The 27,802-nt window shown below is 40.7% G+C and overlaps 1 protein-coding gene across 2 annotated transcripts in view; it reads right to left on the bottom strand.

The window, feature by feature from the left end:
- Positions 1 to 25,671, bottom strand: part of PLCXD3 (phosphatidylinositol specific phospholipase C X domain containing 3) — a 119,383-nt gene extending 93,712 nt beyond the window's left edge. For both annotated transcript variants that reach the window (XR_014846978.1, XM_085043146.1), the window contains exon 1: positions 25,479 to 25,671. Coding sequence is in view for 1 of the 2 variants with exons in the window: in XM_085043146.1 (XP_084899272.1) it covers positions 25,479 to 25,581 (103 nt within the window). In the remaining variant the exon portion in view is untranslated. The remainder of the gene's footprint in view (positions 1 to 25,478) is intronic.
- Between the last annotated feature and the right edge of the window lie 2,131 nt (positions 25,672 to 27,802).

Below are 27,802 nucleotides of genomic sequence, written 5' to 3'. Positions count from 1 at the left end.
ACATTTGTATTTATGTAGTGTTTGTGAGCCAGAACACTGACAAGGACATATTGTAAATGCAAAAAACCCAAAAAACCTACTCCTGTTCTAAAATAAAAGCAGTGCTATTTAATTACTTCACCGATTTCTCTTCTGGCAAAAGCATCAGCTAAGAAAATAAAATATTTTAGTGTAGAGCTGTGATTCCTTATGGCTTTGGCCAGGTTGACAAATAAAACTAGCATAAACCTCAAAACCTGGGAGGCAAACAGTTATCTCATTAAAGTGCAGAACATTAACTTGCCATCAGCTCTGCTGCATGCTGTGCTGTGAATAAATTAAATGTGAATTCAGAAGAATTCTGACTGTCTGTGTCTGACAAGCTTTATTACTGTGCACATACCAGCAATCATCTCCTCAGTTTTGCACGGGAAAAAAAAAAAAACATTAAGGAGGCAAGAGCAAAAGAGTCCAAGCTTATCTCTTCTGGCAGCACAGTGGCTAAATTTACAATGCCAGAAATGGCCTCACATAAATGCTTTGATGACAAATACATAAACGGAACCGATCTTTTGGACAGCCACAAGTGAAGCAGATATTCTGGTGACCTATCATTAGCAGCTTCTCCTTGTGGCCATACCTACTGAGTGTCTGTGGTTTATGCAAATGCAATCCATGCTCTCTCAAAGAGAAATGCAACCTGAGCACTGACTCTGATGGATTTTGGCTCAGCCATGCACAGAGGAGGTCACTGAATAATATATTTTCCTGGGGCAGACAGAAACATTTCCTTATCTTCTGAAGTTCTTTGTCCTTTTTTCTTGCAGCCTTTCTTTATCCTGGAGCATGAAGAAGCTCCAATATCTTAGCTGTATTTCATCCATTTCAATGAGACAACACTTGATTTTGAAAAGCAGGTATTGACATTTGTTTTCCACTACATTTTCTGAAGTTCTATCTCACTAATAAAATCGGGATTTGTGACCATCGTCATGTATTTCAAAATACAAACATAATAAAAAATTAATGCATTTGAACCAGGCAAAAACATCAGACAACCAAAACACAAATGAGGACAGAAGTGAGACAACCATCACCCTACATGGCTCAGGTCTCCCAGGACTCTAGCAGAAATGCAAGTATTCAAGACTGCAGGCCATTGATCCAGCACAAAGAAGGAATGTGCAACTGCACAAGTTTTATATCTGTGCTTACATGATATTATTCTTGAGATGTGCTCAATAAAAATTTATTAATATATGATCTCTGGAGCTTTTGAAGAGTTTTCAGCTGGTTTAGCTCAGTGGGTGCAGCATTACATGGTGACCATCAAATAGTGTGCAAGAGCAGAATTTGGGACATTGGCACAACTACAATTAGTGGCACATGGCAAGAAAGACTTTGAGGTGCTGGAGCATGTCACGAGAAGGGAAAAAGGTGATTGAAGGGTCTGGAGCACAGATCTTGCTAGAAGTGGCTGAGGTAGTGAAGTGGTTCAGCTTGGAGAGAGGAGGCTCAGGAGGGACTATATTGCTCTCTACAACTCCCTGAAAGAAGGGTGTAGCTAGGTGGGGGACAGCCTCCTCTTCCAAGTAACAAATTAAAGGAAAAGGGCCAATGGCCTCAAATTGTGCCATGGGAGGTTTAGATTAGGTATTAGGAAGAATTTATTCTCTGAAAGGTTTGCAAGCAATGGAACAGGCTACCCAGGGAAGCAGTAGAGTCACCATCCCTGGAGGTATTTAAAAATTGTGCAGACATTGCATTCAGGGACATGGCTTAGTGCTGAATCTGGTTGTTTTAAGTTAATGGTTGGACTTGATGATCACAGAGGTCTTTCCCAACTGAAATGATTCTATGATTTTCTTTCATTAAACAAAGCACCTTCGCCTTTGACAAAATAAAATCCTGTAGCTCCATGCTCCTTTAACATGCAGGTGCATTAAACCATATAATGTCAGCAAACTTCTTGGACAGAAGCATACTGAATTTCTATTAGTTCAGATTGATGGAGAATTAAAAATTAACCTTTTACTCATCAATATTTCAATGCCCTATTAGGTTCCATTCAGTAGAGAATGTCCTTAGCACTTGTCCTTACAAAACAATCACAGCAAAGCTGGAGAGGATGACAAGCATTTAACTGAAGAAATTAGAGGGGCATAGAATATCCCTAAAGCCTCCAAACCTATGGCCCTTTGCATTGCTAAAACTTGCGTTGCTTCAATGACAATTTAGCGTACAGATAAAATTTATGTGTTCACAGAAGGCTTCCTCTGAAGTTGGTCAGAAGCCCTGAAGCAGCTCACCCTGTACTGCTGACCATGCAGAGACAGTGCTTTCCCAAGGAATGTTTTAGTTGCTAAGGAGCCAAGAAAGCAGAGAAATGGCATTTGACCTGTGGCCTTAAATAGTAGAGTTTCATCATGAAAGACACAGTATTCAGCTCCAAGTTATTGACAGAGAAATGTCTCTAATGCAGGGTTCCTGAGCTAAAGCATAGTCTCGCAAATATGTAAATTCAAAGCATGGGGCTGCTACGAGTGCCTGGTACCCACCTGCAGCAGGAAAGTGGATTGCACCTCTCACACAAAGAACTTCTGGGATCTTAAAGCCACCCCACAGCAAAACACAATTCCCATTCCCAGCTTTCTTCAATGCACCAGATTTTTCCAGCCAAATCAGACAGATCATGTACATGTGTTAGGGGGAAAAAAATAAATTGGGAGAAAGGAAATAACATAATAATGTAGTGTACCTTTAAATGAGAGTTGTCCAGATGCTATGGCATTTGGCAATTTAATTAACTTCTCTGGCACTTACAAATGGTAAAGAGGTAAAGATATGAAATATCTAGTAAATAATTTGCCTTGACAAATATGCTCTTTTTCTTTGGCAAACAGCACAGCAATCCCTACTTTAACACTCCTGAGCAGACACAACTTATGCATGTTCTCTGAGAGTTCCCACATGGGTTCTTGCTGCTCAACTGCTTCTGCACTACCCATGTGCTCAACACTGCCACACACAGAAAACAGAGGAACAAAGGACTGGAGAAAACAGTGGCACTGTTTACTCTGAAAAAGGACTGTTGAGCTTTTCAGAGCTTCCTACAAAGATGTAAAAACTTTTAAAATGGGTTTTCCTTTTCTAGCTTGCTCATCTGTCACTCAATTTGTCCCATATTGTCTGTGCATCTTGCAAAATAAAGTTCAATTTCATCCCTTATGAACTTTCAGCAGGGAGTTGTCACCTGAAGGAAAAAACACAGAAAAATATGTGTGCACATATGCAAGCACACCCAAATACACATACAGATTGGAATCAATGCAATGATTAATACACATCTGAATCATTCTATTTTCTAACCAAGTGATTAATTTACATCACATGAAAACCTGGTCTTTGTAAGTTGAAGGGGAAATCTGCTTTCCTTGGGAGGAAAAGTTTTGTCTTGTCTTCAAACAGCAGATTTTGAAACAATCAGGATTTGGTCTGGTTCTTGAGATCTCCACTCTCACTCACTTATCCAAAAAAGCACAACAGCCAGTCCACCACCAAATGTGGTTCATTATCCTGTTTGGTTTTGGGTTTGGGGTTTTTTTGTTTGTTTATTTCATGGAGATTTCATGGTTTTGTTTTGTTGATTATTGAGATTTTTTTTCCAGAATTAAAAAATTTACTAAAATTACCCCTGTGTAGGACTTAAGTTTGTTCAGCCACAGGCAATGTCTGCCCTGGACATATCACAGTCTACAAGGACAAGAGATGGAAAGACAAAAAAGGTGCAAAGGAAGAGAAAGAAAACTACTGGTGGCAGACAAAAATGGAGAGAACAAATCCCTGTTCATGTTAATGTTGGTTTGGCCTACCTGTACCCTGTATAGGAAGAGTAACCCTCCTCAGCTCTCCTACATGCAGGGATGGTCTAGCAAGGACCTGACTGGAAGTAACGCTATGCTCATCTCAGGTAGTGTTTGCTCCTGAAGATGCCCCTGCTTATTGCAGGGTGTTTGGATGAGATCAAGGTCTCTTCCAAATGAAAGCATTCTGTGACTCTACAATTCTAAGCACCTGCACAAGTTCAACAAGTTTTAGAAAACTACTCCTTTCAGCATGTGAGGCCTGTGCCCAAGTACAGTGCAGATCTTTGACCTTCAAGCCCTCAAGTGGAACACCCAGGCTAGAACACAGAAGTTTGCACAGAGGGCAGAGAGGCAGGTTGGTCCTGTGAGTCGGTTTTTAAGGATGTGTTTCATAGAGCAAACTTCTATAATTCAAGAAAAAAACCCCAGGGACAAAAGCATCTCTTTGTAGTAAAGGTGAGGGAGTAGTCCTAAAGCCCAAATATGACTGATACTAGTCCTTTCACTCAGATTCAAGGAGGTAGGTTAGCTACAAAGCTCTGTGTTCAGCTGGTTACAACATCTGATTAAGAGAAGGTTAATCTTTCTGATACTTTTAATAAGCACCTCTCAAATGAGTGGCACAGCTGGTGTCAGACACAAGGGCAAGGACATTGACTATTGCCAGCTCCTCTGTACCAATTAAATAGTGATGTACTCCGGGCAGAAAAGCCTTACTGTGCCTTAACCTCTTTGTCCTGAAGACCTGTACACAGAGGATAATTAATTGAGCAGATCACTATAGGTGAAAGCCCAATCCAACAGCTGGAAAGAACCATGAACAAATGAATTATCTATACACACACACACACGTGTGTGTGTGTATATACATATATATACATACATATACATACACACAATTTAAAAAAAATTCTTCCTACATACAGATGTATTTATATATATATGAATCAAAAAGTGTGCAAGACTCCTTTGAATGTGAGCCTAAAGACCTCCCCTGCAACATGTGCAGACACCTTCAAAAGGCTGGGCTGGATCCTTGAAATCATTTGTTACATTTTAATCCCACTGACTGTCCTTTCCAAGAATTCAAGAACGTGTGGGGAAATAAGCAAGACACTCAGACTGAGACAGACAATAGTCTGCCCTGCCTTAGGGAGGAGGGAAGCATTCTGAACATGGTCACAGAACAGGGTCACTTCCAAAATGCCTTGAAAATGCATAAAAACTTCTTGTCCACAGGGGAGCCCACATACATTTACTTAAGGTTCAAATGGATCAGCTTAGAGTAACATGTACCTGGATCTCAGCACTGACCTAATTCTCACTTCTTGGGAGCATGGTTTCATGAATTCCAGATGTATTTAAAATTCCAAATTTAAACTGTTACCAGTTCCCATGGAAGTAGAATTATGTATCCATGTTACGTGGGCAAGCCAGCCAAAATCCCAAACAGGACTTGCTAAAAATTTCAAGTATCACAGACAAATATTTGCATTCTGTTGATCTTCACTTGACATTAAGCATGTGCAAGCCTGAAAAATATATGCAGAAAATTGCTTCCTCTGAAGTATTTTCAGTGCTAGTCATAAACAAGAAATTAAAAATGTTTTCATTGACTTTACTTTTCTGCTGATCACCTACCAGAAAGGTTCACTGTGTTTATATAGCTTGTACGTTTTTCTTCATTATGTTAAAGCTCAGCTGTTCACACTTTCAGACCTTACACATCTTCCATGCATTGGACTCGCTATTCATATTATGTATCTGAGATCACAGTTTGCTTTGAAACACTGAATTTGGCTGGGACTAGTAGTACTGTCTGAACTTTGCAGCCTATTTATCATTCAGATTTATCAAATTTATTCTCCGATGAGTAGCTATGACTAAACTCCCACAAATTGTTTTCCCACTCATAATTGCTTTGGGTAAGAAAGTTTATGCAAGTGTTTGGGAAAGTTCACTTGGTCAGTGTATTCAAGAAGGATCTTTTTGTAATTTTAATTTACTATCTCCCAAATGTTTTCAAGCTACTCAACCAGGGTCACAGCTACACTGCACCCTATTCACATTCTGACTTTTCCTGTTTTGAGCGTATGAGTAAGCATTTAGAATCTGAGCTTCTACAAAACATCCTGAGAACAAAGCTTGACCTAAGTAATTCTGATGGTCAAAGGATTATACTTTAGATAGAAAAACTGAATGCAAAGTATTGCTGAAAATGAGATGTTTCTTATTGCTACATCTTGTTCTCTCTAATCCAATCCACCTCACTTCAGTCTATGCTTATAAATTTATTCTAAATGGTCCATCCATATTTGACATCTTACTCTCCTGCAGGGATTATAAACATCCAAGGCAAAATCCATACCAAACAATTTTTTTTCCAAAAAAGGATTAAAACACAAAATACCTAATTCAATGGTACAAAATAAGACTTTGATTTTTAAAAGATTGAAGATGAAAGATTTCACAACTAATGTCAAAACAGACAGGAAAGCAAAAATTCTACAAGTCAATCTGGTTGTACTATCTGCTATGTAAGGGAAATAAGTCTAATAACTATCAAGGAAGAAATACAATAAGAAAAAAAAAATCTATTTTTAAGAAATTGTTGAAGTCATGATTAAATGTCCTTGATTAACTGTGCCACAACTATTGCTCCTTGTTCAGTCTGGAGAGCAGCATTGTCCCAGCCCACATATTCTCTATATAATGTCTAAATGAGTATTTTCAGATATCACTGCCTGCTTCTGGCTTCTAAAAACCAAGCTCTGCTCCTAAAAGCTGAAAAATGATTCAGTGCTTCAGGGCACGTACAGGTGAAGCAATCATTTATGTATCCAGGTGAAATTCCTCCTGATGCAGACAGCAAAATTGGCATTGCAGTGAAATATCCTTTCATAATCTTGTCAGGAGTAGCCTCTGCCTCGTGAGGAATTTTTTAAAATTTTAATTATTTAATAAAGAGGAGTGATAATGGTTTGGGTTTTGATGGAGATCTCTGTAAAGTGGTGAGACTACCACACTTTCCAGGTCATGCAGGTAATAGAAGAAGGCTTATTTTTGTTAGACCTAAATTAACAAGCCATGTCCATTTCATAAAATAATTCCTATATTATTTAAGTCACTAAGAAATAACATTAATTTTTTATGTGTGTTAAACTATCAATCTATGCTTACACATTCTTTTGTTCAAGAGTGCCTGAAAGGTAGTATTTTAGAGGAAAGTAATTTCATAAGGTTGGTTTACAGAACAGAAAAACCCAAGTGGATTAACAGACAGTATCTACAGATTCACACCAAAATCATATTAGAACAAGCTGTTCAAGAAATACAGATTGCAACAACTAGCTCCACAAGAGAAGTGGCTTTAAAACAGTAGAAACCAGAACATACTTCAATTCTTGAGTATTTCCAGCTCATCATGGCTCCTTGCCAAGAGTTTCCATCCCACAAGTCCTGTTTCTGATCTGAGCCCATAGTCACCAAAAACTGAAATATATATAACGTAAGCAGTTAAAACCAGAATTTGAAAAAAAAAATCATCTCTGTATTTCAGACATCACAGAAAGGGAAGCTTTCAACACGAAATCTTAGTATGTGTAGTTTCGGTAAAGTACAGCATTCTGTGGAGGGGCATTCAGCTCCCTGCAAATGAATCCTTTACAAGAAATGCACTGTTTGTAAAATGACCCAGACACAAGTTAGGAAACCCTCAAGGTATGAAAAAACTCACAAAATAAAAAAACTTAGATCTTGACCAGAGAGGCTTTCTGAACAGAACTAGATGGATGTTTTTCATAGTCCTGAAAAAGCATACATCTATCCATGCAGCAGCACAAAAAGGCTTACAGCTGTTACAGCAAAACAAAAACCAAAGTTTATGTCAGTTTTAGTAGATGGAAACTGTAAGAGTATACAAAATAACTAGCAGATCTGCTTGCCCTTGTTCTTGCTCTTCCCTATGACTCTGCATATGGTCACTTCTGGAGAGCAGAACACTGGGGAGATGGCAGTACTGATATTTATATGTCACTTTAAACATAACATCTTGGTTTGAAATAAGTACTTTGGGCTTGATATATCTTGCAGTTACTGAAATAATACACTTTCGGTGACTGAAGTAAAACTTTTTATTTTTGAATGAGAGAATGCCTACATTCCATCCCAAATGGAATATTCCTTTTTTTGTTTTCTTTCATCAACTGTCAATGAAGATACACATCTGTTACTTTCCAAGTTCTTTTCCTCATAATATGGCACTTACTGGAAAATAGACAACAAGAGTAAGGGCATTTCAGATCAAGGATTCTTTACAGGCCTCTAAGGCCACAAGAGGTAATGGTTATTGATGCTGGCCCGCTGCCTTGCATGGAAGAAATCAGTCCAAGCCATGGGATAATTCAATTCAGTAGACTCTACAGCAACTCTGAAACCTCAGACTAAGATGGAGTGTTTTTTCTGGAAAGAATTCTAATCTCACTTTTAACAGACTTCTCAATCTATCAGTTGTTCTAGCAGTCTCATCAGTGAAAACATGCAGTTTAATTTCAAGCTGAATATATATGGAGAAAAATGACATTTATATTTCTCTTCTTGACTACCCCCAGAGTATGCTGTGATAGTTATATTCCTACCAGAAAGCCATTCTGAAAAATCATTGCTCATATTCTTTAATCAGACTCAGAAACATTTTCATACCCTGTAGGAAGAGACAGCTCCATCAAAAATATTACTCTCACAGGGTCTCTAACACCAACTTGCTTCATGGTCTTGATGTAGCAAATGGTCTCTTCAGGATTTCATAATTTCTAGTATCAGAATAAAATGTGTCATTAAAAGCTTTAAAGGGACAGCTCCTGGAATAACTTACGGGACATCATCTTCAACTGACACCCAAGGATACAGGGACTCAAATGCACAGGCAGAGCAAAGATCTCAGCATCTTCTCCTGGTATCACCAGCTTCTTCCTCTTTCCATTAGCTGGGGTAAGCCGTTCCTCATCATTTGCTCTTCTTGAGGCTTTGAAATTCAACTTTGACATACTAAACAGCAATACCCTCTTTCTAGATAAGCAGAGAACTGTGATTATGGAGCACAACACAGTAAAAAACATACTTTTACACAGAATGACACTATCACACACCTGAACCTCAAACACTCTTTGAAAGGCATAATGCCTTTAAGAGGGTAAAAAGAGGATTGTGTCAAGGGTGGAAGGGCTGCTCAAATGAACAGAGTAACAAATACTGTGGTGATTGTGGGGGTTTGGCTTGGTTCTTTCTTTCCTTTGCAGATACAGGGACAGCTCAGAAAGTCAGCATCGCTGCCTCAAAAAGAAGATGGTTATTTGGTATCATGTGGACTCCCCAGTAGGTACCACAGCATTTAAACACACACATTCAGAAACTGTGCAAATTGAAAGCAACAAGAATTCTTTTTAAGTATGTATTACAAAAAAATCTTCTGAGAGGGAGACTAGTAATTTCTTCCACATCACCAGACCTTTTGTTCATCTTCATCTCATGGAAGTATTTCTACAACAAAAGACGTGACTAGCACCCCAGAACAGCACATGGAGAGATCAAATTTTCTGTCTGGATCTTGCACAGGTTAAGGATGAAATGCTGCCAGAGAAGCAACAACAGTGTAGGCAGTACCCAAAAATAATAGTTGAGCCTGCCTAGCTGAAATGTGATGGGAAGTGAGCTATAGACAGCAGCTAGGGAGCTGCCCCGATAGAGTATGTGGTCATGTGTGTCCCACAGGTCAGGGACAGCTAACCTCAGAGTACCACTGTATCTTGAAAAGTAATATTACTTTTAATTGTTAATATATTTCCTCACATCTTCCCTGCTTTACATTTTCTTCTAGGACAGAATGTGCTTTGACTCCAGCAAATAATTAAAACACAAATTCACTTCTCACCTGAGTTATACCAATGACTAATTAAGGCCCAACTGGAGGTTGTCACCCTCCAGTTTAGGAGAGGTTTCTTACGGTGTAAACAGTCCTACCAGTGGGCTCGTGTGGCTAGCACAGGTCTTTCCCATGAGAATTCCTTTTGTGTTTTATAAATAAAGATAAAGTTTGGATGTTATTAAAAACAGTGTCCCAAGATTTGGACGGTGCAGGCCTGGCCAATCTGGCCTAGGGGTAGGTTTCTGACTGACCAGTCTGGGTGACCTTTGAAAACTCTATATATATGATGAAATGAAAACAATAAAGGTCTTTTCCTTCTTGCCACTGAGAACTGGGTTCTTTTCTCTGCTAGCGGCTCAACAGCGACAGGCTCGTTCATGTAAAAGACCTCATCGATAAGAGAAAAATAATACAAAATTTGCTGCTTGATAAGCAGTGACTTCTGCATAACCATCAGGCCATAATTCAATTGGTTTAGACTCTGCCACACACACAACCTAGACACAGGCTGCAAGGTCACAGATGTTGGCTCTTTACCAGACAGAGCTACTCATCACAAAATCTCCCTATAAAAGAGCACTGCATTTTAACAGAGTTTAAGATGCCCCCTGCAGAGAAGAGCTCAGGGAGCAAGTCAAGCCATGTAATAAAATTCAGTGTTCCAGTACCTGCCCAGGCCTTTCCTACAGCATGGGAAAACCATTTACCAAGGCATTTGCAGCATCAAATATCTTATACAACAGTTGTGGTAACTCACTCACAATCTGAATTAGCCATAAACTATCTAAATTTACACCACATTTTGAAACTTGTCCCTGATGAAGAAATATAAATGCATCTTAATTGCCACTCTCTAAACTACTTCTTCTAAAAGCTTTCTGCCAGAACATAATCTCAATTCAACAGAAATCAATGATGCATGGATGAACATTTTGCATGGCTTAAGAAGTTTCTGGAAGTGTTTTGTGGAGAGTTCCCTCATGAGTAAACCCTCACCACCATGCTGCCAACCTGCAGCAGATGATGACTGCTGCTCCTGGAATCCATCTGCTTTATCCACACACAGAGTTCAATGTGTGATTCTTTGGGATGGTCCTGTGCATAGCCTTGAGAGTTCCTTCCAACTCAGCTTATTCTGTGAATACTGTATCTCATCTGCAGGCACACCAGATCACCACTGCTATGTTAAACATCATATTTCTGGGCATGTGGCTTAACACTGGCAGCAGCAATTTCTTCCCAGCTGCCTCACCTGTCAGAATCCCAGCCACTGCCACCCTCCAAGTCTCTTCCAGAATTTAACTTGTTTTAAATCCCCCTTCGGAAAAAAACTCCTGCCTTTCAGTTTACTTTTATCTAAATGAAGTTCATTTCTCTGTGATGCAATACAGGCTACTGTTTTCGAGTGCTTCTTTACATTAATATTACTCATATATTTCAATAATGATCTTGTTCTCATTCGGGTTGTTAGTGAAAAAATATTACATGAAACGGGACCCAAACATTGCAGCAATGGAAAAGTACCCTGTTCAGTAAGCAGTTTTATCAGTTCAGTGCTGTCTTTACCAGCAAGCCATTCAGATTGACTGGATGCAAACACTGCCACCAAGATTTATTCTGGATTTTTTAGCAAGTATTATATATAACAGGACAATTGTAAAGAAGTTTCAACCTGCTTTTTTGGCAGTCATTAATCAGCCTCACGCTCCATCCCCAAAGAAATTCCTTGAAGCTTATTTTTCTGAAGTCATCATGAATTCACTGCCAAGAAGAGCAGGAAGATGTGTGTAAAAGCAGGCATAGGCCTACTGGCAAACATTTTAGGTCTTCAGTAATTTGATATCCTGATTTAAATAAAAGCTATAAAAATTTTGAAGTTATAAAAAAATTTTGTGAACAGTTTTCACTCTAAATATCCTAGTTTGGCACTCATGAAGTATTTCAATACTGCAATATTGCTTCATCTCAGCATCAAATCATCAGAACACAGCCCCATTCTGCTGTGAGCTCACAGAAACCTCTTCCCTGCATGATTTATAACTTGCTTTTCTAAAACTTCACAGCAGATTCTCTCAAACTTACATTTTTTAAAGAAAAGCCTGGGCTGCAGAGGCATACACAGAGTTCACTTCAAACAGGGGTCTTAAAACTAAAATTTTCTAGATTGGGTAGCATAGCAATACATAGTTTTGGAACACGTGAGAACAGCAGTAGTAAAAAGTCTTTTCAGAGCCCACAAAAAACTAAGCAGCTGGTGAAATGCTTGGGTATATCCTGTTATTTAGCAGTAAAATGCGGGCCTTGTTACTGTAAATTTCACTTATTTTCCCCAACAGCAGTGTAATTAGTACCTGTGTCCCCTCTTTCTGAGCACACATTTTCCTTAACTTTTGCTGAAGTCTTCAAAGCAAAATCAGCCAACAAAAGACTCCTGGGCTATGCTCTAGATGCTTTCTGAAGCAATGCTTTGCAAAGAGATGGAGCTAAATCTGGCAGTGTTCACTCCCTAATCACCAGGCAGGGATTTAGGGTAGTAACCTAAATGGCTCGTCCACATCCCTATAGCCTTCAGAATATTTATTTCCCTTTTTTTAGTTTATTCTCTCTCTTGCATCATTTTGGAAGCATGGATGAAGCTCCTGGTGCCTTCATGCTTTCAGGCAGTGCTTATGAGGCTTCCAAGTGCTCTCACCTTGCCTCTCTCCCTGATAGAATACACTAAAGATTACAGCAATGTGCAACTTGCTTAATAACCTTCACACCAGGAAACAGTCCCACACATTGGTTCTTTGCACAGACGAGTGAAGGACAGACAAAACCAGCTGTCTGTGGTTCCCAGACTGAAAGGGAAGAAGTGCTGCTGGATGGCACCAGGGAACAGCCAGTGCAGTGTCGAGGCAGTGTTTGCATCTAACTCCAAGACAGCACATACAACCCCAATGCAACTCAGAACTTGCTGGTAACTTGGCCTCCCTTGCTCTGCAGAGCTTGCAGACCTCCCATTTAGCTGGAGCTGCTGTAACACTTTATTTGATTTTCAAATGAGGCCAGAAACCTTATCTCCTGCAGCTCACCCTCCAATCTGTGGAGATCTGCCAAACCACTTACAGGCAGGTGTCACCTCTGACTGCCCCTTCTTTTCAGAGACCACTTCAGAGGTGGGTGATCCAATGCAGTGCTCCGTATGCCATCACATTTGATGACTAATGAACATGGTGTTGCTTTCCTGTGAAAAACATTTCCTTTCCTTGCTGCTATGACATAGTGCAAAGCACACAAGTCTCATGTACAAGACATAAAAACCTAACGTGTCAGCTGTCATGAGAAGCTTTGGATACCTTCTTTCTGCTCTGTGCTTAGGAAAATGCATGGTTTAAAGGTCAAGTCACTAAATTACGATCTATAAAACACAGGCTCATTTTCTATTCCTGCCTCAACAACCCTCATTTTAATCACGTTTAGTTCTCCTGTCAACAAAACATGAAAAACAACCTGTCATAACACAGAAAATGAACACTTTAAAATTCATGTTTAGTGTGGAGGCTATGGAGATGGTTAAATCATGCACGCACTTTCCAAGCTCTGACCATTTCTTTCACACAAGCTTTAAGCTTATGTCTTTGGCTCTAAGTCCACTTAACAGAGACTTGCATGTCCCTCTGCAAGCATCAGCAAAAGCCACAAGTCAGAAGCCCTGTCCTAGACACCAGCACAGCACACAGTCACACCAGCAGCCCCCAGTGTGTTTACATGCTGATACAGAGCTCTATCTGCTGCACTCTTGGCTGACCTAATGTCAAAGTCACCCAGTGTGGTCACTTGCACTGTGATGTCTCAAGGACCTCTAGCTCTACTACTCTTCTCAATGCCCAGTTCAGGTATCAAAAATTCCATAAATCTTTACCTTCAATGCAACACAGAAATCCATGCAGTGTTTATGACAGCTGCTCTTCTGCTCTCCCCAGCATAATTTAAGCTACCTGTTTGCAAGCCATCACATAGCAATACAACATGAAAATCCAGCCTAGATCAGAGACCAAAGCAAGAGGACAGGTCTTTTGGAAGAAGCTGTTCAAAAGAGAGGTGATGAGCCTTGGTGTTCCAGGGCTTCAGAAAACAGACCAAGAGAGCTGTTATAAAACAACCATATGCAGCCTCAAATAATCCACATTTTAAAGCCCTTTCTTGAAGAGTGGTTTCTGTTTCAATGTCTATCTCAATTCCATACTAATTCCAGGAAAAAGTCACTACATCTGCACAGGGAGACAAACACCAGAAATTTTAGCCTTTACTTACTCTTGTTCCAAGAGTTCTTCAGACTTCAATTACATCAACATCTTAAAAGATATGTTAAGACTTTGAAAATAAGCTAGCTTGTTTTTCAAAATACTTTGGTCTAAATATTAAAGCATATTATTATAAATAAATGTTAATGCACCATATTTTCTACAGTGAAAAGGAGAAAGTCTGTGAAAGGCATGCTAGGTCAAATACCATTACAATGCAGATAAAACCCAAAATATTACTTAGTGGTATTTCAGCCCCAAAATAATCAATTAGACTATATGCTATTTCCTCCTCTTCTGTACGTAAGGGCCTGATCTAGCACAATTAGTCATCACAGTGTATGTGTCAGCTGACTTTGCAATGCAATAGGTAAAATCCCAAAACCTGCTTTTCGCTTGTTGTTCCCTGATTTATATTTAGGTCAAAAACAAAGACAATGGAATTTTTGGATAAAGCTGAACTGTAAATCTTGTGGTTTTTTCACTCCGAAGATTATCTTTTCTTTCATGCAGCCATTTAATAAAGGTACACTTAAAGACTATAAGTAAGATAAGCTGGTACCTTTCTTTCTGACAAAATGCATTATATTGGGTACTTTAGAGCGCCATACTTGAGCTCACCATCTAGTCATCATTGCTTTCTTCAGCTGCTCAGAGCAATTTATTCATCACGAGCTAACTGAGGTAGACTCTGTTCCAGCAGCATAGTGCACGAAGCAAAAATACAGAGTTACTGCTCTGATTTAGTGACATTTCATACAGATCTGGATTTCAACATGGTATAAGGCAGTGGAAAACCAGACTCAGTCAGACCAATGTCAAAATTTCTCCTGTCAGTGAGTGAACTCTGTTATCCAATAAATTGCTGAAAACCAAAGCAAAGGGAAAAAAACCCACGCAAACCATGAATGGAGTAGCACTTACAAAAAAAAATTCACTTTAAACAGAGTATTTCTCTTCTCTCATGGATCTTTCCTGGCTTGCCTGCAAGTTGATGTGAATTTTTAAAACACATTACTTTGTCTTACTAGTAACTTGTAAGCACTGCTTTAATATAGCAGGTAGAAAAACAGGACTGTTAGCCTATCACCACTCACTTTCAAATGTGATTTCCACAGAGAACACTTCTCCATATCTCTACTAGTTTTATATATCCTCTAAGTATTTCTGGCCCACACTTGAGACAGAGAATTGAAGTAACACCTGACAGAAAAGTGAGATCTAAAAGACATTGCATTTTTCTTCTTGGCTTCTGAGTTCCAGGAACAGCATACTCTTGTAGACAATAGCAATCTCAAAATGAAAAGGCATTATCTCTCACTTGACTTGGAGAAGCTGCTTTCAAGGAATTAAGTTTGTTTATCAGCACTTATGAATACCTCTTGAAAAATGAAAACAATTAATAAAACCTTAAAATGACAAAAAAACACCATCATCTTCCTTCTCCATGGGAAACGTCAAGCTAATTCACAGCCTGAGACAGGTGGTTTGAAGATTAAGAAACATTATCTCTCTTAGTATACCTGGGAAAGCAATGCCAAATAAAGTTAAAATTCGCTTCTGAAAATTACACAGGCCAGAAGAGTAAAGGGATATATGCAGGGGGAAATATCCCTTTGTTCTCCTCTTGTCCTTGAGCCTTTTCCATGATACAGATCAGAGCCAGGGCACTGAACTAACTGCACCTCTCCCTTCAGCACACTTCTCCCCCTGGCCCCCGGCCCTAGACCACCATCTTCACACCACTCAGTTCAACCCTGTTTTGGCTTAATCCTCTTTAGAGGACTCTTTATTAATCCAAACAGGGCTCTCCTGCAAAACTGAAGCCACTTTCTGATAGCAGAGATTGCTCTTGGTTTTGTGAAGGACACAGTCTCAAGGGAAACTCTAAGAATTCTGCAGTGTACAAAGCACATTAACAAGCAGCTAGAAACTGAAATCCTAACACAGACCAGATCACCCTACCTTACAGTGACTTGTTCTGGCCCCTGCAGGGCAGAAGGATGTGCAAGGGCCAAATATGTAATGACACAAAACCCAAACATTCATTTGTAGTACCACCACCACATCATGTTAAGCTCTCAAAGAAGTCAGTGTTGGTTTTACTGGTTCAAACTCGCACTGTTTTTGGCGAGAAGAGCCTGAAGCACTTCCTGCCAGTTCATTAAAACTGGTCTTAGAAATCCGTGTTTTCTCCATATTCCACACCACAGTTTCTAAAGGAAATCCCTCCTCATGCACACTTGAAGCAACAGTATTCATTTATACATGTGCTGTTCATGTCCTTCACAGTGCCCCTTGGCTTATTTCCCCTATAATACAGCTACATCCAAAAATTACTGAAGCTGGCTTGTTTTCTCCTTATGTATTGTCAACTTATGAAATGTTTCTCAAAACACTCACTAAGCACATGCACAAAATAACACTTGGCTAGCAGCGTGAGTCCAGCTCCCTCTCACAGCAAGAGCCTGCACTCCTAGATAAGCCTTGAAGCACGTCTGGACATGAGTTCCCCATTTCCATCCTGGACAGCACCTGTTTTGAGGTGATCTCTCCTGCTTGAAAGAAGAACAGCTGTCAATTTTGCACCAGAAGCAGAGGAAGCCAGAACTCCAACTGAGCAATGCTTTGCAGATTACAGTTCATCAAAATTTCCATACCACTGGCAAAGTTTCAGTTCAATCCTGGAAACGGTAAGAGAACTGTACAAGGTGGGGGAAAAGCCAAAGCATTAAAAAACAAAACAAAACAAATCAAACAACAAACTAACACACAAACATGGCCCAAAACAGACAATTCCAGGCTTGGATTCACATATGTACATGGTCTAAGTGTCTTGAATTTAAACACACAGTTTTTCTTTTACCAAAATAACACTGATGCAACCTCCTAAAAGTGCTTTTTCTTGTGCAGTGAGGATGTACATGAATACAAACAAGGACAGCTTCTGCCAGTCAGTGTCCAAGCTGTGTCTTTGCCTCTTCCAATCAATACCCTTCTCCCCCTTTTTGTGGCTTAGGGTAATGGGAATTTCTGTTCAAAACCAGCTTCATCCAGCCTGTTTACCCCAGTGAATGATTCACTGCTACTGCAGTGGCATTCAGAGTCCCAACATAGTCCTCAGAGCTCTCCAGCAATGGAAAAGCAACTGGAAGGTGCCTCCTAGGGTAGCTTCAAAGTGATCTCCTGATCTGCTCACCACACACAGATGAGCCCCTCTGGAGACAGAGGCACTTCAGGTCTGAGGGAACCAATCCAAGTGTCTCACATTTTTGGATCACATGATGGGAAAACATATCCTCACACATGAGATACAAGGGACACCACTACCCCTATCCCAGCTTGCATGGGACACACTATTTGTGAACACGATCTACACAGTTGGAACAGTCTTGCAAAATTTGAGGGTTTCCAGAGAAAGAAAGAAGATTAATCCCAAAATAGCAAATCTTCTGGGATTCCTGTGCTAGCACCTAGAATGAGTACCTGCTCAAACTTCTCTGTTGACAAAGCAACTTTTGGGTAGCATTCACAATGGATGGAAAGCAGCACTCTACCAGAAGCTTTTGTGAGCTTTGTAGTGAAAAAAACCCACCTTTTCTTCCAAAGTGGACTTTCTCAGCAGGTCCTTTCACTGACTCCAAGCCCAGGCATCAGTGAAATGTTCCATAACCCACTGAGCAGACTTCCTAAACCAGCTCTGCCCATAAGGGCAAAGCCAGCCTCAGTATCAGTGGTCTCCTTAAGATTACCAGACCCAGTCTACAAGGAGGAAAACATGGCAGAGATTTCTAGCAGGTGTCTTAATATTTCTAACAGCTGTCTTAAGATCATTCAGCAGCTTCACAGTCAATGAAAATGTGTCAAACTTTTCCATTTATCTTCCATCTTTTAATGGCAGGCATCTGAGTGAAACACTAGAAGATAATTCCAGTCAGATGCTGGTTCAGAAGATGTACAAACACATCACTGGGTTTTGGTGTGAACACTCAGACTAGCCAGAAGCATGTATTTTTGAAGCATTTATTTTGAAGGTTCAAGTTCTAACAGCAGGATTTAGCAAAACTAACAAACTAATAACCTTTGAGGCTCTAAAGCACCAATTTGATTGCACAGCACTACATGCAACCCATCTATTCTACATTTTTCCTACTCTCGCTTAAATCCCAGTTTAGCAACCTTTCAAAATTATAAAACGAAGCAGCATGGCTGCCAATGCATAAATAAATGCCAAATATTTAATGGGATTTAAAAAAATCTTCTTTTCAAACACAAAAACACTATGGATGACAGCATGACAACAAGGTAAAGCATGAAGTATTCTACTCATCTCACTGGGGTTTGTTTTGTTAAAAAAAAAAAAGGCTACAGAATTTATTAAAGGCTACATTAGTTCAGTGCCCTTTATCCTGGCTTTTTTAAATTACAAGCGAACTCCATAATGCAGTAGACTTCCTGGATAGGTATTTGCCTTGATGGCAGTACCACATGTCATGTATCTCCAATCATCTGAAACATCCTAAGTGACATACACAGAGGGGAGCAAAGCCTGGAACCACAACAAAGGAAATCCACTTCTTCTTCCCATCCCCTATCTTTATTCAGCTATTCTGCAATATTTTATTTTCACAATTGAAATATTAAGTATTTCAGCATAAGGTATGTGAGCTAACCAGACAAGAGATTAGATGAACAAAAGATTAACTTTATTTAATATGAACAGAGATGTTTTAAAAGACAGCAAAGCATCTGAAAACTGTTTTAGCAATTTTTTGGAAATTAGATCATGGTGAAAACTGAAGTTGCATTAAAATAGACAAAAAAATAGAAACCTGGACTTTCTAAAAGGAAATAATATATTTCAGCCTTTCCGTATAGTTATTAGCTGACGTTACACAGCTGTTCAAAATAATGGAAAATATTTAATCAAGGTTTGCTACAGTAGGTCAAATGAAAAACACTTCAATTTTGCAAAAGTTTCAATTACAGTCCAAACCTTCAGATTTTGAACAACCTTTCTTCCCAATTATATTGTTCACATTGTCCCATGGGCTAGACTGTAGGGATTGCACAAGGAGATCTGTTCATAAATTAAGCACCTATAATTTGTATCTACTTTGAGGAAAGGACAAGATGAGACTGGAAGTTATTCTCCCTGGAACTTGCTGCTCTTTGAAGAGTAGAATGGTTAAACACAAATCTCTCTACTAGATCTGAATGGTATTTATGAATTATATACAATTAATGTCTAAAAAAGTAGCAAGCATTTTAATTATTATTTATGTGCAGAACAGTAGAAGAGATGGCATTGGACTCTTAGGGGTCTTAAAGTTACAGTCTGCATAACTTTGTCTATCTAGGACCTGTCTTTTAAACTGCTTGCACAGTTGAGTGTGTCTCACAGCTGAGCATCTTCAAAGCAAGATCCATTTTGCATGAAAGACAAGAGTTCAAGCTGCACTATTAGTAAGAACAGTAGGAAGTTACCAAACACAAAACACACACCAAACACAATGTTAAAAACTGTCAGAAGGGAAGGGCAGTTTGGATACACAGAGCAGTCAACAAATTTTCAGGCAAGAGATAAAACCCATCAGTTCATTGAGTTGGAAAGACAAAAATAATTCCAGATGGCAACAAAGCTGTTCCCCCTGCCACACCTGCCACGGTGGCGACATGCAAGGCAGGCTGGAGAAGGCAGTTCTGCTGGAACTGAGCCGCAGGAGACACGGTGAACAGAGATTGCTGGATTAATAAACAGCCCCTGTTGGGAAACGAAGCAGAGGCAGTTTCGAATTACCTCTGGTAGCAGATGGGCAAGTAACCGAAGGGCTTGAACAGTTTGATTTTTACGGCAGTGTGAGTAACCAAACAGCTTTATTTTGTGAGTGCTAGAAACATGTCACAGCAGAAGAAATTAATGGTGAATGCCATAGGAAACTGTATCACACAGAAATATTTCTGAAGGGCTTGGAAATGACATATTAGTGTGTGCAAGGCCAGTGAGAAACTGTTTTGTGGATAAAAGCGATTGATGTAAAAAGAAGAACATCAACAAATTTAAAAAGAGCTATCCTGAAAGAAGGTCCGTTATAAGGATATTTGCTCATTTTCTCATCAGAAAAGAAATAATAAGGTGCTTATTTCTGGTAGAAGAACACTGAAGCTGGAGTGCAAGGCACGGTGCAAAAAGAAAAACTCTTCTAGGTATATATGCATGTCAAAAGCTAATGGACAACTTGCACTATAGTTTTATTTATTAGTTTACCTGCATAATCAGTTTACAGTTCTAGGTAAAGCTAATTTTGTATAGAATTGGACCCAGGCAAGTGAAGCAGAGGTACTTTGCAGACTGCTAGCAGAGACAAGGGTGAAACAGGTCCCGCTTCTCAAAGACTATCACCCTTCACACTTAATCCAAATCCAAATCATCGGATATTCAAGACCAAAATTAAAGAGTTTCCTAATAACATTTAAACAGTGAAAATGCTGTGTGTCTACATAACCAACAAGGAAGAACTTCTAGCCTTTTTTAAGAGGAAAGAATTTCCCCACAGGGCTAAGAATGAGAAGTGTCTGGCCAAGAAACAAAACAATCACTTGAACATTTGCATTTGCAAGCTATTACAATGAAAGTTAAAATATTTGAAACAGAGCTGTTAGGTTAATGCAGTAGTGCTATCATTAATGAAAATGGCTAAAATATTCCAGCTGCATTAACTTGCTTTTCCCAAGTCTCCCTATACCATCTTCCATATTCTACCACATCTTTGACAATAGCACACATCCTCCTCTTCGTAAAATAATTCCCTATGAGGTCTTGCTCTTTCTTTTCAAAGTATGATGATAGTGGGATTTCAAGTCTCAGAGTCTCTTTCTAAAGACAGGTAGTGTTAAAAAATTCCATCTGACACCTGCTTCTTATTTAAGATGAGCCAAGCTAGCTCTGCTGCGTCTAGCAATTGCTTTCCAGATCATGGACAAAGAACTTATTATATGCCAAAAAAATTTGAAAACAACAAACCGAAACCAAAACAAAACAAATCTCATCTGAATAAAAAACAGAAGCCAATGAGGTCCTGTGCACATAATTTTGAAGAGTATTTTATTGCTCATGTTGCATCCTCAAGCAACAAGAGCACACGCTGAAGTCAGAGGTTTCATCTGCACAAGGAAATCAGAAACTCTCTATGAAATAAAAGCCTGAAGAGTCACACCTCTTGAAAGTTATGCATTCAAGAGAAATTCTGAGTCTTAAATTCATTCACAAGATTTTAACTACTCTATATGTAGGGCACACAAATCCCTAGCATGCACAAGGACTGCTCATGTGGCAGATCTTGCAGGCTAGCACCAGTTTTGGTGGAGGGATGAATTACGTGAGGAAGAAAATGCTCCTTTCCATCATAAATTATTCTCACGGACTTCTCAGAGTCTTGGAATATTAGCACCGGGGAAAAAGGCAACATACATGACACATATTATTTGTACAAAAACTCTGATATTAAACTAGACACATTTAAAGACTGTCAAAAAGGAAGTTTATTGATCAGTAAGTGGAACAATTCATAAGGAAATGCTGCCTACTGATGTCTGTTTACTGCACTGCATGTAACTGATATGCTCAGCTCAGATTAAGGAGAGTGCATTGACACAGCAGAATACACAGGTTCTCTGTACCTCACCTTTCAGCCTCAGCTTAGGGGCACAAAGATTTCGGTCCTGTAAACATGCAATACCTACAAAAACCTACTTCTTATCCTGGTCAAAGAGGCACAGGCACTGACAAAGCTCACATTTGACCACATAATGAAAGACATCCACCCCCAAAAAAGCAGAATCCACAACCCTCCAGCTTTTTCTTAGCCAAATAGTTGAGAGTTAGCCAGGCAGATCCTTCAACACAAAAGGCAGTATGCAAACACTGGAAGACATACACCTTGGCTAAAGTCCTAGGAATATATCCTTTCATTATTCTCATTGTCATAGCAATAGAAGATTAAATATTTGTGGCATTTTCTGGAAACTAACAGATTCTTTTAATTCCAAATAGTGTATATTGTTACCTGCTACTATTATCACTTCAGGAAAATCTGCCACTTGCAGCAGTGGAACACAGATATAGTCAGCTCAAAGACAAAAACGTTGTAGAATATGCATCATCCTCATATCTGGAAGAAATTCAAATGAAAAAGTTTCTGACAGACAAAGCTGGCACATGCTATATTAGAGATTTCTGTCTCATCGAGTGGGTTACTGCAGTTGGGAAAACACAAGTACCTAGCTTGAACTGTGGAGAATCAAATGAGTAGAAGAACTTAATGAAATACTAGCAAAATCCAGCACAGATGTTTTATTTACATAAGTATAACGGGTGGTAAACCGTATAAATTTGTACCTGCATAAACTTAACAACTGAACAATAAAAGGGTGTGGTCAATGTTTTTAAACATACTATGAACAGAACATTCCTTCAACAATATTGTTTAAGTACAGACTTGACAGAAACTTATGGGATTTGTGCTTCTCTTTGCAACAGTTAGCATGATACAAGCATGTCTGTGCAAAGACAACAGAGTATCACCTCAGTTCCAAGCACTCCTTCTAGACAATGAAAAATGTACTGATGATTTCTAATAAAACAGCATTTCCCTCTAATACAGTGGAACACCCCTTGTAATGGAAAATTCATTCTAACATTTTCAAGCTAATAGTTTGTTTTCTTCAACATTAGCATTGGACTGACTGTTTGACTCTGGCTCCAGAACAGAATTTCATCCAGCTGAATTAAGGTCAAAATCAGTATTCCTACTGCACAAGGGAAGTTTAAATCCTGCTGGAAAAAAAAATTAAAAATGCATTGTTAATTTCTTCTGGTAAGGAGAAAAAAAAGGCAATGTAAACAAAATGCTACTCACATGATAAGACAGTATTTCCACGAATACATTAGTACTTAAACACTAGTTTCAAAAACAGTTAAAAATTCACAAGTGAAGACTATGAAGATTTGACATATGAAGGTTTGGTTTACACATATTTCTTGCATTAAATACTTGAATACTAGTTACATGTTAATGGGTATTACGCACACATATTAATGCTCAGCTATAGACATATGAGAGAAAACTTTCAAATAAATATTATGAATGTCTGAAAGGTTATTTCTTCTTAAAGGATAAAACCAATCCTATGTTAGCCCTTTTACTTAATATTGTGTATCTCCACACGGTATGTTGAATATAATAATAAATCTACTGTTAAAGATAGTATTTAAACTGCACTGATACCTACAGCATGTGTGCCAGGCTCCCTAGCTGACAAATTCAGATGAACTATATTGCCACCCTCCCCTAAGACTCTTACTTGCCAAACCTGGCATTTTGACTGTGACACATGCAGATAAGAGGTCTGTGTCAATTTAAACTAACAGAAGGACAAATTTCAAAGGTCTTAACACTGTGCCACTCAACCCATGTAAGATTTTCTGACAATTTCACAAAAAGCAAGACTGTGTGCATGGCTGTTACATGAACAAAATCATTCTGCCAATGTAAGGGATCAATCTCTGCACTCACAGCCTGCTGAATTTGCCCACTGCTTAATGCTGTATTGGGATTAAGTGGCACTTACAGCCCACTGCAAGTTGGTTCATTTGTTTGTTTTTAATTTAAACATATTAACAAGGAGTGAAAGCTCCATAACTACTGCCAAAGCTCTGAGAAATGTCCACTGTGAAAAACTGTAGACAGTTTTTAGAAAGAGGCTATAAGAAAGGAGCAGAGAGATCTTGGGGAAATAGATGTACCAATAACAGCTTCATGATGCTTCCTTTGGTAAAGGAAGCCACTGAATGGTGATGCGTATCAAAGACCATTTTTTGCATCTGGAAGCAAGGTAAGTTTCATCATATCTCCTCAAACCAGGAAAAAGTCTCTAAAACAATGCATTTTACTTGAAAAGCTATCATGAATACAGAAAGTCATTCATTTCTCATCATGCCACTATTCCATAAAAACATTCCACAGTTTGCGGGTTAATGAAAAGTTATTAACACTAAAAGATTTTTACAGCTCCAACAGAATTTGATGTAGCAATTGCAGATGCTGGGTTCCTGTGCCTTGGAGGCACACAATTTTATACAGGATATATTCAACCAAGAGCAACAATCAGTGTAGCAAGTAAAATTCTAGACATAGCTTGCATAAACTGTAAGAAACTAAGGGACATTTAATTTTAGAAGGGCATACCCGTGTCTAAATGAAACGCCAGAAAACACATTCTAGCAAATATCAGCTGCTATTACATTGTCTTAAAGAAGTACCTTCAGTAAAAAACTGGTGTAGCATGAGCAGCTACTACACAAAACTTGCAAGAAGTGAACATTTCGCATAAGAAGCTTGAAAGACATTAGAGCTTCAGCATCTCTGAAACCTCATTCCAGTCAGACACCCCAGAGAGGACGGGATGCTGGTAAAGAGGTCTTGCAAAAGCTTGAGGTGCTCCCTCAAACCACAGATCATCTGAATCAATTACTGGTTTGCATTCTAACGTATATTTTGCCTAAGTCTACAACTACAGTTAATATCTTTCAAAAAAAAAAACCCACCAAAACTGCTGAGAGAGCAGGAAAGAGTTCATCGTCTGAGCACCACCACCACCTGCCATCCCTCATTTTATTTAAAATCGTGTTGAGATTGAACGTTTTCTGACAGCGACATGACACGAAGCCGCACACTGCCGCAGCCTGCCTCCCCTCCCGCAGCCGCAGCCCTGCGTCCGTCCCCGCTCCGACCGACCTCGCCGCACAAGTTTACGAGGAAAGGGACAGCAGGTCCCCAGTAGGCATTTAGGTCTCAGGCGGGGTTTACCGATCGGGCTGTCGCGCCAGCCCGGCGGTACAGGAACAGGCTCCCTTCCCACGCCGACACGGAACAGCCGCGCACTCCGCACCCGCCGCCCCCGGCCGCTCACAGCACGGAGCCGGGTCCCGCCGGCGCCTCTGCCCGCATCTGCCCCGCTCGCTCCCGCCCCGCTTCCACAGGCAGCGCACGGCTGGGGACAGCACGGAGACCCGCGGCAAGGGACAGCACGGAGACCCGCGGCAAGGGACAGCATGGAGTCCCCCGGTGAGGGACAGCACAGAGCCCCGCGGCAAGGAACAGGCATGGATCCCCGCGGCAAGGGACAGCACGGAGCCCCGCGGTAAGGGACAGCATGGAGCCCCGCGGTAAGGGACAGCACGGAGCCCCGCGGTAAGGGACAGCATGGAGCCCCGCGGCAGCGCGACTAGGGATCTCCGCGGAGCCCCGCAGCAGCATGGCCGGGGCGCGCCGCCTCCCCAGCGGCGTGGAGCAATGAACGGCGCCGAGCGCTTCGCCTTCCCGGCGCAGGGCGGCCGCGGGGCGGGGAGCCGGGAGCACCCACCGGGGATGGCCAGGTTGGTGAGCGGGGTGCTGTGGAGGCTGCTGGGCAGCGCTGCCATCCAGTCGGCGAAGAGCAGCTCGTTCTTCCCCTGCGACGAAGCCATGCTGGCACCGCAGCTGTGCCGCCGCCGCCGCCTCTCGCTCCAACTCGCCCAGTCCCGGCCACTGCCACTGCCACAGCCACTGCCACTGCCACAGCCCCGCCGAGCCCGGGCCCCGCCCGCCTGGCACCGCCTCCCCCCGCCCCGCCGAGCCCCCTCCGCCTCCCCGCGGCGCGGCGGGAGAGCCCTCGGGGCTCCGTCGGGCTGGCAGCGGGCGCTCGCCGGGCGATCCCGCACCGAGCACCGCTGGGGCTGCGGACGGAGCGGCGTCACGGCCCGGCCCTGGCGGGTCCGCACCGCACCGGCCCCGGGCACCCCCGGCCCCATCGCCCCGGGCCGGAGAGCGGCAGCACAGCCCGCCCGGGAGCGCGGGGCTGGCTCCGCCCGGGACTCTGTGCCCGGGATGGCGCTTGGGGCTCCGGCTGCAGGCTGGTGCCTCGGGGCCTCAGCAGAACCTCCCTGACCTTGGCGATGGTTCGGCTGCATGCCCGGCGCCGTGACCCGGCATCCCTCGCAGCCGGCGCCTGGGCAGCTTCATCTGCTCTACGGACGTCTCTTTTTGCAATGGGTTGCTAACAGGAAAAAAACCAAACCCAGTGTGCTTTAGTTGAACATGCCCCCTAGATCTAATTTTTTGGCAATAATTTTTTATTCTCCTTTGAGGATGATCCAAAGTAGTATCTTCTATTCTCATCTCCAGCGTGTCTTTGGAGAAACATCTTAGTTTTGGCAGTAATGAAGCATTTGCGTGGCTGCCTCCAGATGGATGAATGAATGAACCTGATAAAGCTCTGTGAGCCATTTTGAACTGTTAGAACAAGCCTGGTCTTTTCGACTTCATCTTTACCCATTTTCATGACAGTTGTTTATACTTATGTAGAAGTTCATCTGGTAGATCTGTCAAAAACAGTGCCTGGACAGAGCCATGACTGAGACAGGTTCAGTTGATCAGCTCACCCTGAATTCTTACGAGGGTCAGCTCTGGTTCTGTAGCTTGTGCTCTTGCTCAACAGCTTCTAAAACAGCTGTCTTTGAAAATAAAACTTCAGGGAACAATTAATAATAACACTCCCTTCTCTTTCTGTCTTAAGTTTCCAGAGCAAGTATGACAAGAAGCTGTTCCTTCTGCCACAATTTCTTGGAAAGTGAGTGACGACTTCTGAGGCATTTAAAAACAGGAAATTTTGCTGACTCGCTTTTTGCAATAGAAATCGTGGTTAAGGTGGGATTTGACTGGGGAAATGTGATTAGATTATTGATCTTGGGGATTATGTTGAATCTGATTTTGACAATACATGGAAAAGGGGAAGGAGAAAGCAAACAGTCACCAAGGCCTGCTAAGTTTTTGCAGTATTGCACCCTGTTCTGAAGATGCTAATCTGCCCCTTCCAAAATCACTGGTGTTAGCAAACACGAAAGGAAAGACAAATCCACATTTTGGATATGAAGACATAAACCTCACTAGAAATGTGGAGATGTCACTCATGTAAAGGTAGAAGACATTATTTTACATCATCTTCAAAGAAGAGGAAGAAATTTTTGTAAAAATTACAAGATTTCTAAAGAGCATTCCAGTGAGGACCAATGAATGTTTCTATCAACATGATTGAAACAAATTAGGTGGTTTTTTCAAGTGGCACAAAGTTATTATATATGGTTACTTGGAAAATTCCTGCTGAATTTTCATCCATTTCACTCTGTGGTCTACCTTTTCTGAGAGAACACTGCAGAGAGAAACATCTTTTTGAAAGTTTAGATGTTGTTAGTGTTGTTGTTGTTGATCTCTTATGGTCTCTGAAGCTCTGGGGATGGCTCAGAGCAAAATAAAACAAATATCAGCAAACTCATTGTCATTTTAAAATGTATTAATATGTATAATAATGTCTAAAACTACCTTTCAGTAATGCTTTCTACTCTGATGGAGAACTGTAAATATCCCTCTCTATGCTGACTAGAAACTTGCTGACATGTGCTTCTACAAGTAATTAGAGCTTTTGTATCTTCTTTTTGTTTTTAATCCCCAAAGTAAGATTCTTCATAGTCTAGATTTGCAAACCATGGATACTCTGCATCATGAAAACTGGTCCACTCTAACAGGTCTCACACTAATCATATTTTAAGAAGTTTGCCTCTGTTTCTAAAGCAATGTAACTGCTAAGATAGCAGGCTTAAAATCTGTCATTCAGTCTCTATGAACTTGGGGAATCACAGACTTAAATAATTT

This window comes from Lichenostomus cassidix, chromosome Z (genome assembly GCF_008360975.1).
Source record: "Lichenostomus cassidix isolate B80296 chromosome Z, HeHo_3.0, whole genome shotgun sequence".
Lineage (NCBI taxonomy): Eukaryota > Metazoa > Chordata > Aves > Passeriformes > Meliphagidae > Lichenostomus > Lichenostomus cassidix.
Note: the sequence above shows the minus strand (reverse complement) of the source record. Positions and strands in the feature narration are given on the sequence as shown.